Below are 12,500 nucleotides of genomic sequence, written 5' to 3'. Positions count from 1 at the left end.
AACTCTTTATTAGGTGTGACATGGAGTGAAAATGAAAATTGAAGTTTTTCTGAAGACAGAACTATGAGGTACATTCATTTAATTAGTTCATTAGTTCATTAGTTTGTTCATATATTCATTTGTATAATTCCCTTAGTACTCTTTTAAAACCTCCCAGCTTTTCTGCCATGTTTTCTGCCATGTCTGTAAAAATAATATCCCCTTCAAATTGAGCCATTCTCAGATGGCGTCACACCAACAGAGGCCGCTCCCAAGATAGTTGATTGACATGAGCGTCTTAAATCAGATCAGCTGTAACAGTCAGACCTCCATTGTTTCGATGTCAGAGCAGGGATGTAAGTTAGACAAGAATATCTCTGATTGAGCGATTGAGGTGTTGTATTGCTGGATGTAATAATGAACATAGTGGTCGTCATTTACTCCCGACATCTGAGCTGCTGAAGATGCAGTAGATTATGTTTGTTTGTGAAGGGAATGCGCCTCCCCATCTACATAATTGCATCTGTGTTCGCGCAAATCATTCGTGATCCAGCTTCACCTACAGCAGAAGTGTGTATAAGTGTTTTTTTATGAATCTCTGCAATCATCTTTACTAATAACGTGCCATTTAGCAAGTTTTGCTGCTAAACGCGCTAAATGCGGCTGAAATAAACAGGCTCGTCACTCCACAGAGAGAAGAGAGGGGCGGGGCGAGCAGAGCTCATTTGCATTTAAAGGAACATTCCCTCAGAATGGGTTGACTTTTTTTCAGAGCTGATTTTGGCAAGGTAAAAAGGGTGTTGTTTTACACAACCACTGAGAATTTTTAACCAGAGTATATTATAGACTTTTCATTAAGACCCTAAAAAATCAAATCAACTTGTGGAAAATGGGCATCTGACTGACCCCTTTAAATGTTTAACAAAAATTACATTTTAAGGCCCCTATGAAATACATTTTATTTTTTCCCCCTCAAATTTAGTTTTATTTTGATCAGATTCTGCTTTCCATTGATTTTCTGGATTCTATTTGAATGATTTTATTGAATTTTAATAATCAAAAGCATCTCTTTTTTTCCCCCCAGAAATACTGTGTTGTGTATTTACATTTTTCTGGTAAATTTTTCTAGTAAATGTTCCTTAAGGAGTAATGTTTAATGATGCTAATGATTTAATGACAGAAATATATTACTTAATGTAAAGATAGTACTGCTACTAATACCATTTATTAGTAGTAGTACTATCTTTACATTAAGTAATACATTTCTGTTACAGTTTCTTCACGTTAAAACCTAACTTTTATTATTTGTATGGGTTGCTTTGAGTTTCTTGTAAGTTTCCTTTAAGTTTCTGTGTGTATATGATATGAGTGCTAGTACTGTGCAACGATTAATCGTGTCTAAAAGTTAAAATAAAGTTTTTGTTTACATAATGTGTGTGTACTGTGTGTATTTATGTATACATAAATACACAAACATGCATGGATATATTTGAGAAAAAGGTTATGTTTATGTATTAATTATTAATATTAGTAATATTCATATTAATTATATCAATAAAAATATAAACATGTAAATACATGTTAATATTTTCAAAATATATACTGTACAGTCATGGCCAAAAATATCGGCACCCATGCTTTCTGACACTGGCCACTGTTGCGCCACAAAATTCTTTGGTAATCATCAAATTTCATAATACTGTTCACACAGTCAAGGCATCCAGTGCCAGAAGCAGCAAAGCAACCTCAAAACATCTTTGAACCTCCACCATGTTTGACTGTGGACTGTGTTCTTTTCTTTGAAGGCCTCATTTCTTTTTCTGTAAACAGTGCCATGATGTCCTTTACCAAGAAGCTCTACTTTTGTCTCATCTGTCCACAGTACATTCTCCCAGAAGGATTGTGGTTTTTGTCACATAAGTTTTGGCAAACTCCAGTCTTGCCTTTTTATGCCTTTGTGTCAGCAGTGGTGTCCTCCTGACACTGTTGTACCCTGTGTCTGCAGATCAGCTTGAATTTGTTTGGAAGTTAATTGGGATTCGTTATTCACCATTCGAACAATCCTTTGTTGTAATTTTTCATTAATTTTGCTCTTCCATCCACTTCCAGGGAGGTTATCTACAGTGCCATGGGCTGTAAACCTCTTGATGATATTGTGCACAGTGGACACAGGAACATTAAGATCTCTGGAGATGGACTTGTAGCCTTGAGATTGTCTGTGTTTTTCCACAATTTTTTCTCTCAAATACACATCCACCTCTTTACACTTCTTTCTTTTCTCCATGCTCAGTGTGACACACAACACACAGGTTGAGTCAACTTTTCTCCATTTTAACTGGCTGCAAGTGTGATTACTATATTGCCCACATCTGTTACTTGCCACAGGTGTGTCTAAATACAAATTACAGGAGCATCACATGCTTGAAAAGCAATTATTTCTTACAATTTTGAAAAGGTGCCAATAATTTTGTCCAGTCCATTTTTGAGTTCTTTGTGAAATTTGATCAAGTTTTGACTTTCTTCTCTGTTTTTTGCATGTGAATACCTCAACATTTGCAATTGGAACAAGTTTCTGACAGAATTGCAAGGGTGCCGATATTTTTGGCCATGACTGTATGTGTGTATATTTGTATACAGCGTTTAAGTATTGACCATGTCACCATTTTTCTCAGTAAATGTATTTATAAATTTTCAACAGATGTCGGTAACAACCCAATTAATCCATACATACAAAGCAAACAAAACAAATAAGTTCAGAAATTAAGTTATGTGTAATAAAATGGAATGACACAGGGAAAAAGTATTGAACACATGAAGAAAGGGAGGTGCAAAAGGTCATGGAAAGTCAAGACACCAGCTGAAATCTGTCAGTAATTAGCAATCCTGCCCCTTGTCACTGGAAATTAATATTAGCTGGTTCATTCCCAACACCTACAGTACCAGGATGATGATGAAGATGAAACAAGGCTGGACATTACAGCAAGACAATGATCCCAAACACAGCCAAGGAAACTGTCAGTTGGTTTCAGAAAAATAAAATTAAGCTGCTAGAATGGCCCAGCAAATCACCTGACTTGAATCCAGTAGAAATAAGACCTAAATATCAAAGTTCATAAAAGAGCCCCACAGAACCTTCAAGATTTGAAGACTCCTAAACGACGTATGCGACTTGTTTCTAGTATTAAATAAATTTCAGTAGTTCAATACTCCCCCCCCCCATGTCATTCCATTTTATTACTAATAACTTCTGAAATTATTTGTTTTGTTTTATTTGTATGTATGGTTTCCTTGGGTTGTTATTGATATCTGCTGAAACTTTCATGTCAACAGCAACTTTAGAAATATATTTACCGGGTGACGTGTTCAATACTTATTTTACCTGCTGTACATAATACACAGTATACATCACAGTAAACAAAAACTGATTTGGATGCAATTGATCACGATTAATCGTTGCACAGCACTTGTAATGACAAGAGCTTCTCTCAAATGAAACAGTGAAATGCTCATGAAGTGACTCTCAGAGCATTGTTTATGTGTTCATGTACTCATATCGAGGCGGCAGAGGTTGGAAACACTGGCAGCGTCACGTGCGTTTCAGTATGTGTGTAGTAAACAAAAATGGTGCGTCTGCGCCATTCATTCACACAGAGACATAGAACATGCAGGATTCGAATTCAAATAGTATTTTTGCGGCTTAATATTCAGTCACTAGTCCATATCACATTTTGATTTAAGTGTACTGACCAACTTTTAATTCATTCATCCAAACTTTGGCAAATTCCATGACATTATACAGTACATTCAATTTTTATGACTGGTTTCTGCGATTCCGTCCGTGCTTTTTCGAGACGCAGAAATTATAGGGTCCCATTATATGTTTTTATGTTTGTAGATGTTTCATTTTAAAAAAGAAAAGTAACAGAATCAATGATGCAAACTTCATCAAATATGAGAAAACCCAAAATATGCTGTAAAGCAACTCTAAAAGGACAATATTGCTATCATTCATAGTTCATAGCATATTGGTTTTTCCAATATTGGTTGGTTCTTCCAAAATGTTGCTTTATTTATTTTGATCAATTTAGTTTGAAATACCAAATGATTTCTTAGAAATGTTTAATTGAACTCTATAAAACCACTTTGTATGTATAATAAACTAGAGTTTTACATATCACGAAGAAACTGTGAATGGTGTTTGATTGTGCTCAGTCCTCTCCACAATGCTGGAGTGTGTGTGGTTGCCAGGGCTTTTGTTAAGGTGTTCTAAGTGCTTCTGGTGCGTTATGCGGTTGCTAGGGCATTTCGTTTACTGGCAAAGCCCCAAGGCTCTGATATTTTGGTCTCAGATATGGCACGGCTCCCTCCTTCAGTGCAAGTCTGTGGGATTTTTCAGTTTTATCATGCAACAGGCAAGCAGTATGTAAACAGCAACCATCTCAACAAACAGCATGATTTGAGATATCATTCATGTCTACAGCACAAACAGTGTGCAATGAGTTACAAATCAAAATTTTAGTATTTAAGTAGGCATGCTCTATTCAAACTTTTGACAGTTGTTTAAAAATATTCCCTAAGCAACTTTGCATTGACTCTACTCCCTTAGAACTCCTTAAAGAAACAACTCTGCATGTCCATCTTTATCCTGTATGTATGAGTGCATTATTTTCTTAACAATAGTTTTTTGTTACTTTACAGGGATATCCTGTACCATCTAGTATATATTTTTTGAACCTGAACTGTTGTTTTTCCAGGACCTTTTCCCATGGTGATAAAACAGCGTTTGAATTATAAACTTCTGCAGCACTCGGTTCCTCGTATTGTATTGTGCTTGTTCTCCTAATAAGGAGAACAAGCACATGAGCAGGCTGCTCGCTCATGTACTGTTTTTCTAACCAATGGTCCTGTTGAGAAAAACCTTGAACTCTACTACATTCAACAGTGCACTGTAAGCTCCCATGTGATGCAGAATAAACCTCTGTTCGGCATTGACGAGGCCTCTGCCTCTAACATGAATGAAAGTAATCTCTTGATTATTTAGGGAGGGACATGAACATTCATTCTGAAGAGATTAGCATTACTCAACTAGTCCTCGGCCCCTCTTTATGATCATCTTTCTGTCCATGATGGATGGTAAATCATGCACTGATTGCATTTTGCCTAAAAAGAGACCCAAAAAATAATCCTTTTGTCCAAACGCAGTTCTTTAAAATGCTATAGTTAAAAATTGTCTTTTTAAATTGGGTTTGAGTGGATTTCCACACTTGCTTCGTAACGCAGTGGCTCATCCAAACGCTGGTTGTGTAACTGTTCTTCTTCCATGTGGATTGGCGCATTTGACTGCTACTGCAGAAGCATTAGAGGTCCAGTCTACTGTGTTCATGTCACCAAATGCATTTGTAGGATTTTCATCAGACTATAGAACACAGAAAGAACGTTTAGTTGCGATTCTGTAGCATGTGTCAGAGTTTAACCTGCATGAAGTGTTGTAACCCATTGCATTAAGTGTTGATTGAACCATAATTGATTAATTGAGGTCATTCTGTAGCTTGCTTTAATGCTTTGACTTATATTTTATATTTCATATACGAATCTGTCTACGTCATAGATGCACATCCTTGAATGGATCAGTGAGGAAACCAATCATTTCTAGAGGGAGGTTGGCACCAAGAGTGTAGTTACCAGTGTTATTTTAGTATTATCAATTATTTAAGTATTTTTAATTTTTTAAGTTGGGTTTTATTTTTATACTTTTAGTTCTAATTTTAATTTAAGTTAAATTTTTAGCAGTTCTACACCATTTGACTCTTATTTAACTATTGGGTCATTCCGTGTCAAATCAGCTAAATTTCAAAAAGTTCCTCGGCTTAATTTTTTGATTTTGCTAATATTTTTTTCTGAAGAAAGATAAACATATATAGTGATGAAAGCCAAAATATTAAATGTCATGGATGAATATTTACTGAGTAATTTGCTATTTTGTAGAGGGAGGTCAAAATAGCAATTTTCACCTGAGTTTTAGAGTCAAGTTGCAGGGGGGTAAAAATTACTTTCGTAATGTTATTTTTACACAGAGATTGGTAAGTCGATTAGTAAATTCTTTATTGTCTAAATTGACTTTAGCAATCTTTGTTACATTATGTGCCAATGGTGTCCATTCAAAAATGGGGAAACAGCACTATATAAGTTTATCTCCAAAGTTTGCATGCCTGTAACTCAATATTTTTAAGACCCTACGTAATTCTGTCCCACTAAAATGACATTTAAATATGGCTCCAGTAAATTGTTAAAATGTACACATTTTTAGTGGTGAAAAAACAAATGTGTCAGTTTGCGAAAAAATTGTATTTCTTTTCTTTTAATGAGGAATGTCTGAAGAACAAATGATGTTGAAACTAGAGAGGTGTCTCATTTCCTTCTGTCAAAACAACTGCACTAAACATACCTGTCTGAGTGCCATACATATTATTTTTCCAGTGTTTGCATGCCTATAACTCAAGAAGTATTAAAGATATCGCAATATGATTTTAGATTCTAGTTGTTAATAAACTTTTTTTTGAAATCTTAATTTTCAAGGCCCTACATCATTCAGTCCCAGAGATATGGGGATCTCAATGAGGCTCCATGTCCAGATTGTTGAATTTTACAAATTTTTAGTGGTCGAAAACCAAATGTTGGTCACTTTGTATGCAGCTAATACTTAGTTTATTTAAAGAACAATGTCTGAAGAAGAAATAATGTTGAAACTAGAGATGTATCTCGTTTTCTTCTGTCAAGACAACTGCATTGAACATATCTGTCTGAGTGCCATAAATATTCTTTTTCTGAAGTTTTTGTGCCTATAATTCAAGAAATAAAACATATCACAATATGATTTTTATGTTCTAGTTGATAAACTCATTTTCAGTGGTCAAAAACCAAATGTTGGTCACTTTATATACAGCTGATACTAGTTTATTTAAAAAAAATCAATGTCAGAAGAAGAAATAATGTTGAAATTAGAATTGTATCTTGTTTCCCTCTATCCCCCTTTGACCCCTGTCTACAAAATAGTGGATTATTCAGTAAATATTCATCCATGACATTTAATATTTTGACTTTCATCACTATACATGTGTATATTTCTTCAGAATAAATATTAGCAAAATAAAAAAAATAAATAAAAAAATGAGCAGGGGACTTCTGGTTCCATGGCCCTATTTCAGTTAAGCTCTTATATTTATTTTAGTTTTAAGTAATTATTGTACTTCAGCTTAAACTTATTTTATTTTAGTGAGTTGCCAAGAAAACAAATTTTTGTGTTGTTGTTGTTGTTGTTGTTGTTGTTTTTTAACTTAACTTTTATATTTGATTAAATTAACAAAAAAGTATTAGTTTTAGTAAAGAGTAACAACACTGGTAGAGTAATTTATAATATGGCTAAAATGTGAAAGATTTGTATCAATTTACTTTTAAAGTGAACATAAAGTTGACATTGTTTCCATTTATTTTGATTCTAATTAACAAATTATCAGTGCTTGTTCCAAAGAAAATGTTTTTTTTTTTTTTTTATTTCTTGAATGACCCTCCTTAGGTAAACATCTCACGTTGACTTTTCGTGCCTGTATTGGCCATATAATTATGCATAGTCGATTGACATTATTTGTACTTTGTGCTTTGCAGTACAAAACTGCACTCGTGTAGCACTGTAGCATGATAGCATTCAGTGTATTGAGAAACACTGACTTGAGACATAAAAGACGGTCTTGTCTGCCAGTCTTATCATTTACGCCACTAAAGGCTTGGTATATTTGGCAATGTATGCCACTTGGTGCTATTTTTTGTGTCCGCTGTTTCCAAAGTACTTCATAAAGTTTCAAAGTGGGGCAGACTCCTTCGTTTAATGTTAGCAGATCTCAGAGGGAATATGTGCATCAGGGCTAATAGCTTTATCTATAATTGTATGTTAAACTCTGTGTTTCTACCCGTTCTTATAGGAAGAAGTCACAGAAATGGGATGAAATGAACATTTTGGCCACATATCACCCTGCGGATAAGGACTATGGGCTGATGAAGATAGACGAGCCCAGCACGCCATACCATAGGTAAGCAACACACACACAAAAAAATACCATGAATGGTGTTTAAACTAAACATGTATAAATATCAATTGTGCTACCGGATTCAGGAGTAAAGTTGCCCCTATTGCATCTAATGGGAAAATGAAAATGTGCTTGTTAGAGCAAATTGGATTGAGTGAATTTTCTAAAGAGTGATTAAATGAGCAAAACATTAATTTAGGAAAATAAAATAAACTGTAAATTTCTTTTTGGAGTAGTCAGGACTTGTGTGTAAGTGAGTCCACGTGGACGATAAGCTATAGATTTGACAGCTACAGTTAGAAGAAGAGTAATTGTTTAAAGATCCGATCGCTTGCTGAGGCTCTTTGAATTGTGAATATGGGTGGTTCAAAGCATTGCTCTACTCTCTGGATATGTTACTGCCCTGTCTGCAAAATACAAGAGCAGCACTGAGGGTGCAACTCAATATGACAGGGCAAATTTGCGGAAAAGGTCATGCTGTCTTTCTCCCTTCGGGCTATCGGCCAAAAATCTCCTGTCCTTCTTAGGATGCTCGGCGATGACGAGGATGAAGGGGCGCTCAGCGATTCGGACGGGAACACAGTCCTACCCGGAGATGACCTCGCTAAGAAGTAAGTGATGCATGATTGCAATCTCTGATATGGATGGAATGGTAGTGGAGGGATTACTTGAAATGTTTTTGCATGTACCCATGTTTTAAGCTCTAAAATTTGTATGACTATCCACCTGCAGTCCATCCACATGATCTCAGTTTACTTTAAATAATAACAAACGTTTATATTTAGTATTTTGTCAGGCCGTAGTTTGTCAGAATAGCTCAAAGCATGCATCTCTTGGGTTGGTGCTTGGTCAGTTTGAAAGTCAAGCAGAAATACAGCAAAATAGATTTCAAAAAGCAATGCCTTTGTGTTTTCCTGCCACGTACTTGTGACGTCAGTCAAGTCTGTTTTGACCTCGGTGGATTCACAGCATTCTCAGATGGAGGAAAAAGCTCATTAAGATACAACAGCTGTGAAAACAGAGCATTTTTATTATTTTTGGTTTCCTGCCGCCCTGTTAGTTCAATCTAGTTAACGATACATGAATAACCAGAAGTCCGAACAGATGTCACGTCACAGCCTACAGGCGGATCAGCGGGCAGCAACAGTGTCCAGCATCTTCTGTCTTACTCAGGGCTCAAGGGCTGGGCGATATGGCAAAAAATTAAAATACTGAAATAATTTATTTTTTGCGCTATTTTTAACTAGTCAACTCAAAAATGTAACTACAACATAATTCAAGTAACTTTTTCTTTATTATCCCTCTGGTTAAAGAAAATTATGTTCTGTATAAATGGCACAGTTGAATATATATATATATATATAACAAAGATACAAATGAAACTAATAAATGAGAACGCAGATTCACACTCTGCCAGCAGATGGCGCTTATAGAACAGCAGGATACAGAGGATGAAAAGAAAATGGCATAAAGAAACATGCAAGTGACGCAACTTTTGTGATGACGCAGCAGTGGCCTGATCGGGCCAGTGACAAATTCGTCAACTGTCCTGATCGTCTTTCATGCTGGCCCTGGGCCATTGGGCAGGCCTTATTGTCGAGCCCTGCTGACTGTTTCTGTTTAGAGTTTGACTCAAACATGCTGTCGTTTCAGTGTTTCCAAAAATGCCATGTGCTTCTGATATACAAAGAAGCGTGTCAGTGAATTGGCTCGTAATGGCACACATATTGATCCACAACCAGCAAACCACAGCTGACAGAAACTTTGATTAATAAGGGTGTGTTTAGCATACTGTAAACATCTGAGCATTTTCCATGATTTTACAACTTATATTTTGGATATTTTTCACAATACATTTTAAAACTTAAGAGAAGTTGTATTTTTGAGCAGTATTTATGTAAAAAATCTGCTAATTACAATAATAAATGCACAGAAATTAGAGAAATTTCATGGGCAGGCAGCTTTCTGTTGGCCTTTATATATATACATATATATATATATATATATATATAATTAAATATGCTATTTTTTTAGATCTACAGATGAAGATCATTGACCATTGCATTGCATTTTACAGTTTTAGCACCATAATATGCATGTCACATTTTTAAAGTGCCTTTCTTAAAATATGTTATAGACACACCAGGTGCTTTGTTATTAATGAATTATGAAGTCTTCTGAAAAGATATATGCCTTTTGTATGATTAACTGAATAAAATTTAAGTGGTTAATGGGGAAAAAAAAAAAAAACATTGGCAGTATTCACCAGTGTTGGGTGTAACGTGTTACTAAGTAACTTCATTAAATTACTTATCCACTGAAAAAGTAAAGTAAAGGATTTCTGTTCTTAGGTAATTTAATTACATTTACTTGCGTTACATGATGTAAATAATTTCAACGGTTATCAAATCAATATTGAATTTGAAATCTAAATTTACTGTCGAAAGATAAAATTGAATGTCTGTAAGACAAGAATAAAATCAATTGAATCTAAAACGGGCCTACTTTTTGTGTGCTTTGACTATAACAACAAAACATTGTGCTTTTGTAAAATAAACATACAGGGTGTGCTTTCTGCCATCTTGTTCTCCATGAGCAACTTTCTACGCACCACAAATATGAACAGAAATATTAAAGCGAATACTTGAAACAGAGACATAAGAAATGTCTATGGAAAGCTTTAAGAGTCTACTTTAAAATGAACATCTTGGCAAATTGAACATTTTGGCAAACTGAAATGTAATGTTTAACTTTTCTTAAGCTTTTTTGTTATTCACATATTTAGCGGAGTAATTCTGTTTGTTAACCAAAGAAGGTTAAATTTTTTTTATAAAAAGTAATACAGTTGTTTCTAAAACGCTTAACTATTCTATGTTTGACTAAAATTGAAAGAACCTGTTGCAAAATCTTTGTAGGATTAATTACTTTGTATTATTAATTACAAATAACCTTTAAAAGTGCTGTTTGGTTAATTTTACTGCTGTGCAACGTTTAATTCCGATTAATCGCATCCAAAATAAAAGTTTTTGTATACATAAGTGTGTGTAGTATGCATATTTATTATGTTTATATAAATACAATGCATTGACATATTTGAGAAAAAATGTTTATAATAAATGTATTTGTATGTAATATTAATTCTGTCAATAAAAATATATACATGTTAATAAATGTAAATATTTTCCAAAATATACACTGTACGTGTGCGCATTTACATATACATAATAAATATGCACAGTACACACATATAGTATGTAAACAAAACTTTTATTTTGGATGTGATTAATCTCGATTAATTGTTGCACAGAACTAGTTAATTATCAAAAAAAGTAATACTTAGTGTAATATAGGGGTCTATTATGTGTACAACTCTTACCACATGATTTGTACATTTTCAAACTCAATAATTATAATAAATAAGTTTGTAGATAGATAGATAGATAAAATCATTTTGCTCCATACTAGCTAGTAAAATTTAGGCTAAATTTGCAACTCTGTTGTCCATTTATACTTTATTTTAAAACTGTCACTAATGATTATTTTGGAAATTGAGTAATCAGACGATTAATAAAATGATGTAAAATACAAATACAATAGCAATGAGGCAATAATTGATCCAAATAAAATATCAAAGGAAGTAATTATATGGCTTCATTGAACAAAACATGTTAAAATACAAAATGTACTAATATACTCATAACGTATGTACATTATGTACTATATCTAAGGCCAGCAGAGGTGCCAACGGCCTGTTTTTACACTTTTACACTATTTTTAAACTTTTATTTTGAAGTTGCAATGAACAGTTAGCTTATTTAGAAAGGATATTATGTGTTTGCCTGTGTTGCCGTAATTAGTAAAGTAATTTAAATACAATATTGATGATGTAATTAATAATTGATTACTTTTTGAATGTAACTTACCCAACACTACTCACTTTCAAACCATGCAGCTTTCTGTTGGTCAACATGGCAAATACACATAAAAAGCCTTGAACCTGTTGCAAAATCTTTGTAGGATTTTTTTTTTCTTCAGATTTTTATTGAAATGACTGCATTTCGGCTGTAAAAGTTCATAGAGAAATAGTACAGGTGGCCACACATTTATATCAACCAATGTAAATTATAAAGAGCTCAATTTACAGACAATAAAATCAAACCTCATTGGAGCAGTGTTGGTTGCTTGCTTTATGTAATTGAAAAAGATATTTTTGTTGTAAATTTTATAGTAATGTGTTACTTTATTAGTTACTTAAAAAAAGTAATCCGATTACGTTACTTTTAATGCATTACCCCCAACACTGTTTTGGAGCTTGTGTCATGGCATAATGGCATGATGCACAAAAAACTGTGTGCTGTGATGTTGTTGATCTGTCACTGTTTGATTTTGAATTTTTATTATTAGGTGAACTATTCCTTTAGAACAACACAGCTACCATTG

General features: G+C 34.0%; 1 protein-coding gene across 1 annotated transcript in view; it reads left to right on the top strand.

Annotated features, from left to right (window-relative positions):
* ppp1r2 (protein phosphatase 1, regulatory (inhibitor) subunit 2) overlaps nt 1-12,500 on the top strand; it is a 24,574-nt gene that overhangs the window by 3,597 nt on the left and 8,477 nt on the right. The window contains exons 2-3 of the mRNA XM_051095030.1: nt 7,956-8,063; nt 8,588-8,671. Coding sequence (XP_050950987.1) covers nt 7,956-8,063; nt 8,588-8,671 — 192 coding nt within the window. The remainder of the gene's footprint in view (nt 1-7,955; nt 8,064-8,587; nt 8,672-12,500) is intronic.

The sequence above is a fragment of the Labeo rohita genome, chromosome 22 (assembly GCF_022985175.1).
Source record: "Labeo rohita strain BAU-BD-2019 chromosome 22, IGBB_LRoh.1.0, whole genome shotgun sequence".
Classification (NCBI taxonomy): domain Eukaryota; kingdom Metazoa; phylum Chordata; class Actinopteri; order Cypriniformes; family Cyprinidae; genus Labeo; species Labeo rohita.
Note: the sequence above shows the minus strand (reverse complement) of the source record. Positions and strands in the feature narration are given on the sequence as shown.